This window comes from Culex pipiens, chromosome 3 (genome assembly GCF_016801865.2).
Source record: "Culex pipiens pallens isolate TS chromosome 3, TS_CPP_V2, whole genome shotgun sequence".
NCBI classification, from domain to species: Eukaryota; Metazoa; Arthropoda; class Insecta; order Diptera; family Culicidae; genus Culex; species Culex pipiens.
The window spans coordinates 43,124,136-43,139,876 of NC_068939.1; the positions used below are offsets into that span (position 1 = coordinate 43,124,136).

General features: G+C 41.3%; 1 protein-coding gene across 6 annotated transcripts in view; it reads left to right on the forward strand.

The window, feature by feature from the left end:
- Positions 1–15,741, forward strand: part of LOC120412391 (uncharacterized) — a 35,131-nt gene that overhangs the window by 13,831 nt on the left and 5,559 nt on the right. For 4 of the 6 annotated variants that reach the window (XM_039572832.2, XM_039572835.2, XM_039572836.2 and 1 more), the window contains exons 3-15: positions 2,453–2,619; positions 3,088–3,123; positions 5,688–5,870; positions 5,941–6,084; positions 6,146–6,279; positions 6,654–6,834; positions 6,892–7,352; positions 7,412–7,580; positions 7,639–8,064; positions 8,129–8,347; positions 8,408–8,728; positions 8,790–8,972; positions 15,554–15,685. In XM_039572832.2, coding sequence (XP_039428766.1) covers positions 2,453–2,619; positions 3,088–3,123; positions 5,688–5,870; positions 5,941–6,084; positions 6,146–6,279; positions 6,654–6,834; positions 6,892–7,352; positions 7,412–7,580; positions 7,639–8,064; positions 8,129–8,347; positions 8,408–8,728; positions 8,790–8,972; positions 15,554–15,685 — 2,756 coding nt within the window. The remainder of the gene's footprint in view (positions 1–2,452; positions 2,620–3,087; positions 3,124–5,687; positions 5,871–5,940; positions 6,085–6,145; positions 6,280–6,653; positions 6,835–6,891; positions 7,353–7,411; positions 7,581–7,638; positions 8,065–8,128; positions 8,348–8,407; positions 8,729–8,789; positions 8,973–15,553; positions 15,686–15,741) is intronic. The other 2 variants (XM_039572833.2, XM_039572837.2) reach the window with 1 other exon arrangement.

Here is a 15,741-nt window from a genome sequence, read left to right on the forward strand (position 1 = left end):
GTAGATTCGAAAAGTACATTAAATTTCCCATAAAATGACATGTTCCAAAATTTTTTACAGTCGAGTAACGGAAAATGGGAGAATTTTTAAAACTTTTTTAGTGTTTTTTTCGATGAAAAATACGTTTTTTCGGAATTCTGAGTACGCCATCAAATCGGGCGTCTAATTTTACATAAAAGTCCCTTTGACACCAAATTTCTATCTCATCACCGTTTCAGGCTGCAAATTATTGAAAAACACCTCTTTTTTCGCATGTTCAAAAATGGAAGGGGTCGTACCGCCCCTCCGTCACGAGATATCAAAAAACGGACCTCGGATTCGTGATCAGGGACAAAAGTTACCCCTTAGGACAAAGTTTCACGCAAATCGAAGAGGGGTCGGGGCAACTGCTGTGTGAGTTGGCGGAGAATTACCCATATGCTTAATTTGAAACTCAACTCAAAAATGAGAAAATCTCAAAATGTACATTCCGCCGTTTTTGAGCAATTCCAGCTCAAATTAGGAAATTTTCTGGTACTTTTGTACCCAACCCTCTCCGATTTCAATGAAACTTTGTAGACATGTTATCCTAGGCCTATATAAGCCATTTTTGTGTATATGGAGCCAATAGTACTCGAAAATAACATTTGAGAAGGGCGTAAGTTATTTAAATATTTTTGTATTTTGCAATTTAAAAATTAATGTATCTCGAAGCCGTTGTATCGTATCAAAAAGTGGTCAAAGACAAACTAAAAGGAAATTGGACGGGCATGCCACTTCTATGAGATTTTTTTGATATTTAAGTTTAAAAGTTAAATTTCAAAGTGATGCTGACGAAAAATGCAGGATCGTGTGTCTCTCCTAAAAAAATACAAAAATCATTTACTAAAACTGTTTTTATGATAAAGTGGTCTAAACGACAAAATTTTTAAAAACCGATAGTGGGAATCGATTCCCCGTACAATTTTACATAAAAACTCATAGAAGTGGCATGTATTTTTGCTTCAGTGTATTTTTTTCAGAAAGCCCGTCCAATTTCCTATAAGTTTGTCTTTGACCACTTTTTGGTACGATGCAACGGCTTCGAGATACAGTAATTTTTAAACTGCAAAATACAAACATATTAAAATTTAAATTTTGGCAATTGAGGACAATTAGGAGGTCATTTTGAGCAACATTTGTTCTACGAAACAATTAACTTCTCTTGTTTTATGTGTTTCTTGTTTCATTTTTAGTATTTATATTTGCATTTATCTTGTTAAGTTTATGTTTATTTTTGACGGTATATTGCACTCTACCACCTCCTATCATTTACATTTGTTTATTTAGTTTTTTGATGTTTCTACAGTCACTTTTTAAATTTTTAGCATGTTTTCACAATTTTTAAATGGTTTGAAAATGCTTAGAGGCATAGTCTGAGACAATACAACAATTATTGCATACTTATTTTAAATATAATATAGAAAATATTAGCGAAAAACACAGCAGAGTTGACCCCAGAAAAATATGTCCTTTTTTGAAAACATTGGTCACATTAAACAAACAACATTTCCAACCCTAAAATTTTCTTAAATTTTAAGAGTTGTTCTTTCCTATGCTTTTAAAAGATCGAAAATTGATTCAAAATTTGTAGATCGAAGCCCGCCTGAAAAAATCTCTTAAAAGACAATTGAGTTTGTTTATTTAACTTTCCATTCTATTCTTTAAAATTTACAGCAGGGAATTTCTCTTTAAAGATTTTTTTTCTTCTATTATTTATTTATTTTAAGAAGAGAAAATTGCATAAATAACTTATTTGCTAAGTATTTAAACAGAGAAAAAATGTACAGCTTTTAAGATAAATATTCACAGAGTAAACCCTTCAAGTGATTTTCACTTTTTGAAGTTGAATTTTAAAATTAAAGAAGGGAAAATGTACTTTAAAAAATCAATTCCATGATATTTTCCCTTCTTTAAATAACATTTAAAAACAAGTATGATAAATTACATAAAAAAAATGTTGTAATGAATATATCTAACGTCCAATACGCCAAACGTTCCTGATGCCTTGGAACACTTAGGACAAACGTCGATTATGCCAAACCCCCTTATGGAAAATCGATATGCCAAATGTCCAATATACCAAATGGGGCACAAACCGAAATGTGTTAAATTCGACTATTTTATTGCCTACCCAAATCAGACAAATTCGAGTGAGTTATTGCGACTTTTCTCGGCACATTGGCCGCCATCTTGGATACAACATTTTCAGATCACTTAGAATCGAAATCTTGGACTTTTCCTAGATATTATTTAATGCTAAACAATGATTTTTCTAAGGTTCCGTTTATTGTCTGGAAAAAAGTAAAATTAAAGCAGTTAGGATAAGTTTTGACGAATTCATGATATTCGTAGAAAGCAGAAATGATCTTGGATTCGAATTTTAACTAAAGTACCCAGACCCTTACAAATCTCGTGTTAAATCTTTTCACAGGGAGAAGGAGCCCATCATCTACGAGGGAGACCTCATGGACGAAGCCGGCGTGCTGGACTTCCTCACCTCCCTGGAAGCGATGGACCTGCCCGACCGGATCGAGGAAGTCAACGCCAAGATCCTGTCGAAAATCATCGAAGACTCCGACTACGTAGCCGTGCTCTTCTGTAAGTTGGCCCGGTGTCGGTGTATGACTCCGCACCCAGATGCTCTCTATGTTCTTCAAAGCTGTCTCTCTTACTATATGTGTCCAACTTGGAAACCTTTTTCTACACCGTCTGTCACTATTTGATGTATAGTACTGAAGATTTACTTTTTTCCTTTCTGTCACTTTGGAGTCACCTAATCACGGATAGTAGAGTAGAAAACATAACAACCTCTTTCCCTATTTCACCGTTTTGTGATTAATTTGTACAAACTGAACTGAGGCAACTAGTACCAGCACCGATCACGTAATAGTTGAATTTTCATTTTTCTTATTTTTTCTTTCTCTTTTCTATAACTTGTTGATAAAACGCTTTACCCACACAATCTCACGTTTGTGTGTGCGCGCCTGTACACAAATGAATGTTGATTATGTTTTGCAACACACACAAACCAAACCAACTCTCCCAAAATCTAAACCAATCTCGTAGGCATAAATCACGAAAACTGTCCACCCGGAAACAACAGTAAGTGTACCCAGTTTTGCCCCAACAATAAAACCGAAAATGCGTTGAAACCTCCCATTTTGCCATACCCCCAAAGTACCCCAAGACCCTACGATAGGTTCCAACGAAATTGTTTTCTGTTCTGTGTCCACTGTTCTGTCCGTCCCGTTCAAAATTTCGCCTTTTCGTTCTTCTCAAGCACCATCTCCTTCGAATTCCTGTGACGTCAAGAGTTTTATGTTTTCTTCGTTGTTCATTGGCAGCTCCTTTCTCTGTTTACTGAATTTTGTTTGACGCCCTAACAAAACGTTCTAACGAGTTGTCGACCTAACCTCCAACTGTTCAGCGCATTAACCTAGTCCTGAAAACTTCAACCCAGACCGCCCCCAAAATCCAGATTCACAAATCTATAAATTTAAACAACGTCTCCATGAGAAATATTCTCTCTAACACACTTTTGCCCCGGGGGTGATTCATGCCACCCACACATGCTGAACCTCAACTCGTGCGTCCAGCAAAATCCTCAAACCTAACCTTCGCCAAAGCTGACCGTGACGGAAAACGACCGACGACCGATGACACTGTGCTAAACTGTGACACGATAAACATTACGCCAACGCTGTGGAGAGACCATTCACAAACTACGACGAAATGTTAGTGATCCAGTACGTTGCAAGCCAAAACCACACAGAAAAAAAATCATGGTAATATTACATCTGGGAAGGGGTACATCTTTTATGTCAGAAAAAAGGTGTAATTTTACCTCTGGAAATGTGTAATTTTACCACTTTTCTGGTATAATGTCACTTTTTCAGTCTAAATTGAGGTAAAATTACATCATAAAAGAGGTAATATTCAACCTTCCAAAATTACAGCTTCCAAATTTACATTATTTTTTTCTGTGCAATTATACTCTTTAAAGGGAATCTGACATTGCTGATCCAGACAGGAATCGAACCAACGACCACTCGCTTACAATTCGAAATCTATAAATTTTTAATGTGTTTTAGACTAAAAATGAAAGTTTTCATTTGGATTTTATTTAGAATGATGTAAACCTCAAAAAATCTAAAATCAAAACGCATAGTACACAGTAAAAAAAATGTGTAAATTTGGAAGCTGTAATTTTGGACGGTTGAATATTACCTTTTATATGATGTCATTACACAAGAAAAGTAGTAAAATTACACATTTTTTTCTAATATTAAAGATGTACCCCTTCGCAGGTGTAATATTACCATGATTTTGTTTTTCGGTGTACATGAATGCTTTGCAACAAACAAATTTATAAAAGATCAAATTACAGTCAAATTGATTTTATGAAGCAAAAGACTATAAGTAAACACATTTTCTCAAAATAAACCATTATCTTCCTAGCAGTATACTCCAAACTGTTTGCAATACCCCCATCGCAAACAATCAACTTCGAATGTTTACCCGCGGTTTCGAATTCCATAATGCGGTAGTCTTGGCCAAAAATTTTGGTACCACCGGGCGAAACAATAATTTTTCACCAAACGTAAGTTGAACCCATTCCAAACCGCACCGCGCCGAACCAGGTCCCAAGCGCCGACACGAGGCAGTTCTGCCACTCCACCCAGAGCTCTCTACACACGAGAAAGTTAGTTCATTTTTTAATGGGAGAATATATCTATTTATACACGCTGCTGGTAGGCGGTGGGGTATTTTTCCTTTCTACAAGCGCACACAAAAAAAAAGAATATTTTCTTCCCATGCCCTGACGTGGCCATTATTGCCGCCCGAACCGCGTTACCAACGGCTGCAAGTACAATAAAAAATTATTAATACACCAACTGCCGACGAGGACCCAGCCGTGTAGAACTCGACCTCACCTATGACCGCAACGCAACGTGACCAAGGAAGGGAATCTGTACGAAACCGACCCCATGACCACTTTCACTATTTCAAAACCATTTTCCCCTCGTTATCCTGCTCGGCGAGCTCGAAACAACCTGTTTGCTGGCGGTGGGAATTTTCGCGATCACTACCACACCATACAGCATCACACAACACTAACCCATCACACGACGACAGAGGATCGTTCAACACGGTTTGCACACCGCGCAAATTACATCACATGGGACGGTCGGTTATTTTTAGGATAATTTACCCCACAGCATGTTGATGCCTTCTTCATGCACAAACGACGTCTGAACCTCTCGACGCATTCGCCAATGTCCTCTGTCCCATGTATACTGCTAGCTAGGATTGACAGCAACAGACAGGGCTTGCAACTGTCGAATGTTCTGTAAACGCTCGGAGTACGTACGATGGACGCCAAGGACGGATACATCATCTTGGCTACCGATTCCCAAATTCAGCCATTCTTGGTTGATCTCTCACCTCGCTGCAAATAACTTCCCAGTGTGCGTGTGTGCGGTTGTTTGTCTATTCCTAACCTGCCTTGAATCATCACGAGTGATTGCACCCCAGGAATGACTACTACACCTGAGAAATTGGCTAACCAAACTGCTTCAAAACACCCAAAAAAAAAGCCCATCCTTAAATTGCATCAACCAAAACAAGCAAATCTAACCATTTTCTGGGGCTCACCATCACAACAGACAAGCCCGAGTGCAAGAAATGCATCAAGGCCCTGCAGGAGCTGGAGAACATCGACGACGAAGCCGACGAGCTGGACATTGGTTTCGTGAAGATTCACGACGAAGATCTCGCCGAGGAGTACAACCTTGGAGCGCTGCCGAAGCTGGTGTACTACCGCCACCAGACACCGATCGTCTACGAGCGTAAGTGAATCACGGCGTGCGCTGATGTAACGCCTCGATGATGTTTATCCATCAACCGTTCCGTTTACAGACGAACTTCAAAGGGAGGAGGATGTGCTGGAATGGCTCGTTGAGAACAAAGCTACCGGCGATGAGGATGACGTGATCGAGGAGGTGAACGCCAAGACGCTGAAAACGTTGATCTCAAACATCGACAACCTGGTTGTAGTGTTCTGTAGGTGTAACCGTACATTAACCCGGGCATAAATTTACTAACCAGCTGCAATCCTACACAGACGACGAAGGAGACGATCAGTCCGAGACTGTTCTGCAGGAGCTGGAGAACATTGACGACGACTGCGCCAAGCATGGAATTCAGTTCGTCAAGATTGACGATGCCAAGGTTTCCAAGGAATACGGCATCGACGATGTAAGTACAATTGCTCGTTGCAGTGTCCGATATAATTAGACCCCGGCTCATCACCTCACTTGTTGCGTTTTGAGGTTTATATTTAAAACAATTTACTTCCTACGTGCGAGCTGAACGTTTAATACACATGCGTGTAGTTTTATGGGCCGTTAACTTGTGACTTGTGCCAAAAACCGTCTTTCGACGGCGCTCGCAAGGTTTCGTACCGTCTGATTGAGTGCTCACATCGTCTAGTGCATTCCGCGCGATCGGAGACGAGCACAAGCCTCGGCTTCGGCCGAGGCAGAACACTTGCTAGTCCTAGGAGGCACTAAAATTACCCCGAATCATTGTTGTGCTGGCGCTACAAGTTCACTTTTCCTAACCCCGTACAGATCCCGGCCATCGTCTATTTCGAGAAGGAGATTCCCAACGTGTACGATGACGACCTCGAGGACGAAGAGGAAATTCTGCAGTGGCTTCTGTCCCAGCTGGAAAAGGACGAGATCGAGGATGTCACCGACGAGATGCTGGACAAACTGATCAAGGAGGGCAAGGCTGTCGCCGTCTTGTTCTGTAAGAATGTTTAAAGGCTTTCTTAAATAACACTACATGGATGTTTACCCCTTCTAGACGACAACAATGACAAGAAATCCGACAAGATCCTGAACGAACTGGAGAACATCGACGACGAGTGCGACCAGCTGGGCATCAACTTCGTCAAGATGGACGACACCGAGGAAGCCAAGGACTACGGCGTCACCAAGTTCCCCAAGCTCGTTTACTTCGAGCAGGGTGTCCCAACCGTGTACGAAGGTGACATGGAGAATGAGGAGGACGTGCTCGAGTGGCTCGACCGCCAGACCAGCTCGGATGAGATCGAGGACGTCACCGATGAGATGCTGGACATGATCATCGAAAAGATGCAACACGTTGCGGTGCTGTTCTACGACAAGGACTCCAAGGCTTCGCAGAAGGTGCTGGCCGAGCTGGAGAACATTGACGACGAGTGCGATCAGAACGATATCGCTTTCGTCAAGATCGACGATGACAACGAAGCCAAGGAGTGGGGCATCGATGAACTGCCAACCATGGTAAGTCTTGGTTGGTTGGTGAACGCTGCTGGTCATAACTTGACAACTGCCATTTTCAGATCCTGTTCGAGCGCGGCATTCCTCACATGTACGAGGGAGATCTGATGAAGGAGGAAGAGCTGTTGGGCTGGTTGGTGCACCAGAAGAGACACTCGGAAATCCCAGAGATTACCGATGAGATGAAGGACAAGCTGATGCGCACGTACGACCACGTTGCCATCATTTTCTGTGAGTTTCATATCAATACGCAACTCTGCGTTAGTTACTAATAACACCTTCTCTTTAGACGACAAGGACGACAAGCAGGACATCCGCGTGTTGAACGAGCTGGAGAACATTGACGACGAGCTCGAGAAGGAAGAGATCGTGATCGCCCGCCTGGACAACGCCGAGGAGGCCCGCGAGTACGGCCTGGACCATCTGCCGGCGCTGGTGTACTTTGAAAATGAAATCCCAGCCATCTACGAGGGTGACCTGATGAACGAGGAGGAAGTGCTGGAGTGGCTCAAGCTGCAAAAGTACTCCGCCACCATCGAGGAGGTCACCGACGAGATTCTGCAGGACCTGATTGAGGAGCACGAGTACGTGTGCGTGTACTTTAGCGGTGCCTGCGAGGAGGGCGAGAAGTGTGACAAGATTTTGGACGATCTGGAGAACATCGATGACGAGCTGGACGAAGCCGGCATCATCTTCGTCACCACTGAGGATATGTGTAAGTAACATAGATTTTGCTAATATCCTGAATGAAAAGTCATAACGTTTGTCAATTTCAACAGCCACTGCCAAGAAATACAGCATCAAGACCCTGCCAGCGCTGGTGTTCTTCCGCAACAAGGACCCGCTGATTTACTCTGGTGATTTGAACGACGAAGACGAGGTCCTGGCCTGGTTGACCGACGAGGAAACGCTGGAGATTCCCGGAAAGATCGAGGAAGTGAACATCAAGATGCTGGAGAAGATTCTGTCTGAGAACGAACACATTGTTGTCTTCTTCTGTAAGCATTTAGCAGGTAGTGGCTTCGAAACCTTTTGATTACATTACTCTTTATCCGAAGATCACGATGAGGACAAGAAGGCGCTCAAGATCATCACTGAGCTGGAGAACATCGATGACGAGTGCGAAGAGAAGGACATTGATTTCGTCAAGACTTCGGACGACGACATTGAGAACGAGTACGATCTGGAGGACCTGCCGGCGCTGGTGTTCTACCGTCACAAGTTCCGTACCATCTACGCCGGTGATTTGATGAACGAGGAGGAGATCCTCGAGTGGGTGCTGGAGCAGTACGAGTCCAAGCCCGAAGTGATCGAGTCGGTTGACCGCAAGACGCTCCAGGTGCTCGTCAACGAGATTGAACATTTGGCTGTTTTGTTCTGTGAGTTTATTTTAGGAATGACCAATGTTCGTTATTATCTGACTTGTAAACTTTTCCACAGACGACGATGAGTGTGAGACCTGCCCGAAGATTCTGGAGAAGCTGGAGACCATTGATGATGATACGGACAAGCATAACATTCAGTTTGTAAAGGCCAACGATGAGAAATTAGCTCACGAGATTGGAATCTTCTCGTTCCCAGCTTTGGTCTATTACGAAACTGGAGTCCCGATTATGTATGATGGTATGAACGATTTCAAAAGATAATTTTCCCCCGAAATGTGTTTTGAACCTAATCTCCCTTATATCTGACCAATAACTGTACTGTGTGTAATTTTTCTCTCTTTCCCATGTCAATTTAGGTAATCTCAAAAATGAAAAGCGCATCTTGCAGTGGCTAGTTGATCACAAAAGTAAGAACCTTTGGTGTAAATAGTTGCTAACGATTTTATTTTAAATTTGATACAAATTCCTGACCTTTATCACATCGTGTTGATCCATGAAAACGAGCCCATCGCATTCCAGATCCCACTCTCTAGAAACCAATCAAGTGACGTAAACTCCTGCTCCAATCGGAAATCTATAACCCTCATGATAAGGCTTCTGACCCCGGTGCTTCCATTGCAGTCAATTCCTATCCCTCTCCATACAATGGTTTTTAAATGAATACATTCCATCACCAAATCATAAATTTAAAATGCAAACCCGTGCTTCAAAAGCTTTTCTTCTCTCTTTCATACAATCTGTCATCATATCGTTCCTTTCGAACCTTTGAATATCTTAAATACCAACCAAACACCACCCCAAACAAACCAAAACCCCAGGAAAGTATGACATTAAACTGAAGTACAGTGGTGGTCAGAAGAAAGAACGCAAGATGGTCTATTTCTCTGATCCGGAAGAAGAGGCACGACTAGCGCGCCTGCAGGCCGAAGCACGGGCCCGGTCCGGTGTCCCGGAAAAGTCCATCCTGAAACCGCCGCCAGGCACCCCTACCAGTCTATTGTACAATCCCAAACCATTAGGTAACCTCTCAGTGAGACATTTGCACTCTTGCTCTTACTATAAACACACACACCCACACACACGCTGTACGTGTCTCTGGTGCAGCCTTTTTAACTTTGCCTAGATAGTTGAAACTGCCTGTTAGTGCCAATCTTTGCTAGAACGCGCACTCTGCGTTGGATTCTTTGTCTCAATGTAGGTTCACGTGCACGCACTTGCATCTCTATTGGTCGTACCGTGGTTGTAGCCGCCTGTTGGTTCAAAAAGTTAGGTGTCCTCCGTGTTTGAAAAAAAAACCGAGCACGTGTTTGCACGTGTCTCGTTTGCCACCTTTTTTTTCCTGTAGTATGTATGCTTATGACTTTCCTAACATTGTTTCCCTTTAGATTCAAGTCGAGAATGTGGAGATTCGAATGATTGATGGATCCTTATGATGTTTGAAACACGAACAGCTATTCATCATTTTGAATAAGTTTTCTAAACGTTCAAAATGATAAATAGATGTTCATGTTTTTGTTTTTGAGGATTGTAGAGTGGTTATACGGATACCAGATTCACGGCATTCTTCTAGAATAGTTATCTCTTTCTTTGAGCATAAGTACAGTGCAAAAACGCTTCACCTTGATTGGTCTTCATCGTTCAAACGGCATTTTTCTCAAAGTGGATCTGTAGCCTAATGTTGTTAGTTTCTGCTGACAGTTTCCCTTCATTCGAGTTACACTTTCATTCAAACGTTTTCCAGATAACAAACTACCCAAACCGGCAAAATCCAAACAGCGGGAAACCGTTGAAGACACCGACAGGGAAGATAGAATTGATAAGAGGAAGCCCAAACCGGGCAAACTGAAACCAATCCCCAAATTATCATCTCCGGTCATCGCCTCTACCACAAATAAACCTGCCAAGTCTGCTCCGTCCAAAAGTACCAAAGACAATGCCAAAGAAAAGCCCAAACCACAGTTCAGACCCCTGAGCAAACCCCAACCCGAAAAAGCCGAACCGGTAAAACCCAAAGCCGACAAGAGGAAGTCAGATGACGAAGGTACCTTAAATTGAGCTGTAAATGGCTAAAGATCCGCACCGTTTTAACACTTTTTTCTACGTGTAAATAAATTTAATTTTTACTAAACACAAGATGTCTACCGGATTACGATCTACAGCTCCCAGTGTCCGAGACAGTACTTAAAATTTGCACTCTATGCTCTTTATAAGCTATTTTCCTTCTTAGAGAATAATCAGTAGATTACCAGAAGGAGATTTCCCCCCGAATCTACTCTAGACTAGTCTCTCTCTATCTCTTTTGGCTTGTAATAAAGCAGTCTATCCTGTCAACCCCTCTCTAATGCCACTACACTCTATGGTTGATCCTTTTGAGGTCGAAATCTTCCTTCGCAAGCGTTCGTTTAGTTCTTACCACACGTCTACCACGTACCTCGAAACGATCACAGTTGCATGTTACTCACCATCACTACCGTGTAAATTCACCAGAACGGGCGGCGAAACCTGAGCGGATCTCGTTGGAGATCACTCAGAGTTCACCCAGTTCCCGTTTCGCATTGTTTGCATTGCATCCGTGAGTGTTATGTGCATGTGTTCCTTACAAGTGCCTAGACCTATCCCTCCACCAAACTCTGCACGATCCTTTCTTCCACGCGCCTAATACTGCCTTTGTTTGTTCAAAACCATCACGTTACAATCGCTCGGTAAGAATTCTACCATTTAGCAGAATCGTTAGTACAGTGCTGTTTTCGATGAATATTGAGCGGGTTTCTGTCGGAGTAGGAGCAATTTATGACTTAAGCTGACACAATGTTTTTGATCGCTTCGGGAAAGATTGTTAGATCGAATAAAACGAGTATGGCAATAACAGTAAAATAAAAAGAAAAAGTTAGGATCGTAGGCTGACCTTATTGAACGCAAATTTCAAGATTATGTTGAATTGCATTGTGGCTACGTAGTGAAACTGACACACAAATCGGCAAACCTGGAACAGTCCAGAATCATCCTTAGAGATACCTCCCAAAAATGCTTTTCCCTTAGTTAATGAAACAAACTCGGCAATGGCAAAGCAGTGCAATGTAATCTTGGGTCAAGATGCCTTTCATACAGCTCCAACTGTTCATTTTAGTGTATCTCTCTCACTCTACCAATATCTTACGCTGTCTTATCTCTTGCCTCTTTGTTCCTTGAATGCTTGGATTCTCGATTCCTTGCAAAACTGCTAGTCGGAACGTTCTACACTACGAAACTATCATATTGTAAAAACCTAGCTAATCCAGCTAATATCCAGCATTTGCGAGATATTGTAACTCTTAGATATTCGGTTTGGTCTACAAAAAACATTTTGTCAGTTAATTCATAAATTAGCTGCTTCGAAAACAAAAACAAACGGCATACCGATCGTGGTATATTGCAGAAACCTTCTCTTAACACATCCACTGTGCGCGAATAAGTTTGTTTCCTTTTGAAACAACTACTATTAACTAATAGTTGCAAGAACTCAGAAACCTTTCTTTTGATCGCTCTCACTAAGTGTACTGTTGCATCCCTGAGTTCTTCTGTACAATTATTGCGTATAACTACAGTGAGAATGTTACAAGCAATCGAAAATAATAATAAAATTGTACTAACATTTGCATACAAAAATAAATCAAAAGAAAAGCAAAACAATCAACTACTGTTTGTCCCCGCGAAGATCTGCAAAGTGCAATCAAGTTTTTATTTGCAATTTCTTTCTAATTTCACTACCCTCACTGATTCTCTGTGCCAGAATGTGTATTGCTGTACGAGAATCGAACCTCAAAATTCTATCAAAAACAAACTAAATCTGACAAAATGTTTTTTGTATACACACAGATGACGAATGTTTCTACGTTGGATTGGGTCACGCCGGTCGCGTTACCAAGAAGGACAAAAAGTCCGCCAAGGAAGATGACTCGTTCCGATGCTGCCCGGCCAAGGTAGAGAAGAATACCCGCGTGACGCAGATGGCCGCCCAGAAGATCAGCCGACGGGACAGCAACGAAGCTGAGAGCCAGTTCGCGTTCAAGCAGAAGAAACTGTCGGACGTTGCGGACGCTACCGCTGCCGCCGCCAAGGAAAAGAAAGCCGCCCAAGCCAAGAACCCCATCGACGTCAAAGTCAAGGGCAAGTCCAAGCCCAAGGGCAAAGGTAAAAAGGACGACGATGATGACGACGACGATGACGACGAGCAGGGACTGTTCGGAAAGCTCGGCTGGTGGTAAATCGCGTTAACCTAGCATCTACCATCTCTAGACACAGTGTACCTTTCAAGGCCCACAACTACCAATATGACATCACTTATGAGTAATCCTAGTTACGCTTGTATAAAAGTGAACCAAAAAAAATATCATCCATCCAGTTGATAACCGGAATGCAAACAATTCTTTTGAGATCCTCACTCGAACTACAGTAACATACCAAATGTTTCGACCAGCAATGACCTCCCCAACAAAATTCTACAGACTCCCCACACTTCGAATCCTGTGTGTGTGCGCAGACCACCATCCCTGTGAATACGAGTTCTAAAAGAAATCCATTCTCTTTATTTTCCCCCGCCAGATGCACCTAAGTAAAATGGTTGGTTGGAGTTACAATTTGACATCCCAATTATCAAACAGTGAAAGAGAGATTCATAGATAAAAGAAAAAGAGAGCGAGAAATATTTCTTAAACAATTGCTATACTGATTAGAGCAACAAATAGCAGAAATTCAGAAAATCTTAACAGTCACGTCACATGCGACGAAAATCAAAGAAGAAGGTCGAGAAATATTAGCTTAGCTTAGCTTAAGTATACTTATCAAAACAACCTGCAATGAAAAAAAAATGGTTACGGAAAATGCCTTTGACACTAAGTAGAGAACACAAGCACACGCACCAACACTAGCAAACACGCGCACCTCCACAAGCAGTAGACAGCAGTATAGTTTTGCCACCACTCACGCACACACGCAAGCAAGCAAGCAAATGTGAACGCATCAATTCAAAACCTCGCACGTTTTCGGCATATAGCAACTATTTTTCCAGCTATAAACTAAACTGTTTTGTTCATTCTTGAATAGACTGCAACGTACGTTATTTACAACACAAGAAAAATAAAATAAAAGATATATTTACTACAAAGCGATCACCTACACACTAAGCAAAATTTTTAACGCAAATCTGTTGATTTCCTAGTGAGACTAGCACTGTAGTTTACTATAAATTAACTTTTTTTTTCACAAAATAATTACTAGTTAGTACGGCAGCAAATAACTTTACACTATATAGCTAACTGTACGAAAGAAAAAAATCAATTGACTGCAAACAAACACGTTTTGTTAGATAGTTTTACTACACACCTACACGTAAGGGCTTCACTAGCACACGCATGCACGCACTAACACTGAAAAGGCACACACGCACGCACAACATGCACACAGGAGCACTTTTTGCACTTTTTAGCTATTTGAAAAAAAGCGCATCTTCAGTACGCTGTGTTGTTGATAGGTACGACGACGACGACAACGACTAAACTGCCAAGAGAGCATAGAAATCATGCAAAAAAAAACGTTGAAATGTGTACAGATCTCTTATGCGGTTGACCTAGTAGAATCATAGTTGTTACATCGAGTACATTAAAAAAACACTCAAGAAATCTTGAACAAATCAGAGTGCTCACACGCACTGCCCTGACTATCCAGACAGTGGAACATAGATAAAAAGAAAAGCATGTGTAAATAATAATGATTGGCAGGCATTGTTTTGTCAAGTTCTTCGACTAAACCTAGTATTTATTATACGATTTTTGTTGGCTATCTTGTTGATTAGATTTATAATCGAAAGAAAAGCGCTACAGAGATATGATGTAGGGCTTCTCAGTTTAATGAAAGAGAACGAAATCCCTATGTTGAGCATACAAACGAAGCTCGCGGTTAAACATTAAAAAAAAATTCTCAGATATACAAAACTAACCGATTCATTCCTTAATTTCGTATTTCTTCTGCCTACAGTACCCTGAAACACAAAAGCCAAATTGTAATGAAGAATTGGAAAAAAGAACAAAGATTAAAGTCCACTATCAATTTTTTGCAACATTTTTCTGTCACTTTCATTCATCTTGGGATCCGAAGAACATACAAAATAAAGGAATTGAACAACCACACACACGCATACGAACAAGAGACAATGCAAAACCGCAAATGGAACCGGCTACGCATTCGATCGCGTAAACACAATAATGTAGAAGGAGGTGAGAAAGCGAACCGTAATGTGAACAATAGTATTTAAAGCCCCTAAATAGTAACAAGCTGTCAACTTGAACAGAGAGAAAGATTTTCACAGAAAAACGGCAAACAAATGTCAGCTCATCAACTTTCAAACTGAACAGACTAGAAATATTTCTTAATATGAAGCAGCAATCGTTCGGAATAATAATAACTAGATGCTAAGTTTCGTTAAAAAAAATTATAGGTCAGACGAATGATAAAACCGCTGCGAACAAACAGATTAGCGAGAACATTAAAGAAGGAGATGCAAGAAATTTAAAGAACGATTTATTTTTACTGTTATTGCCTTACTCTTTTTTATTATTTTTGAAACATTAATCTAATAAAGGTTTGATTTACTTCAAGCAAAACTAACCACGTTTTTCTCAGTCAATCACCCACGAGTTGTTCGAAAAATCATTTTCACCCTTTCACTTTACACTATGGTAGCAAAAATTGTGATTAACAGCCCACTGCAAGATGTAAGTATTGTGATCAGGGAGATCGGTCGGGAAAAATGGGATTTCAGCTCATTAATCAATTGAATTGCAGGGGACTTGCTGAACGAGTACGACGTGCTCGATTGGATCCAGGACCACTTGACCGACGAAAGTATCGAGGAAGTTGATCGCGACACGATGTTCGAGTACATTGAATCGAAGGATTTCGTGGCCGTAGTATTCTGTAATGGACTGGCGGTCAATGGCGAGTGAACTAAGATTGCTAACTACGCGCTTTTC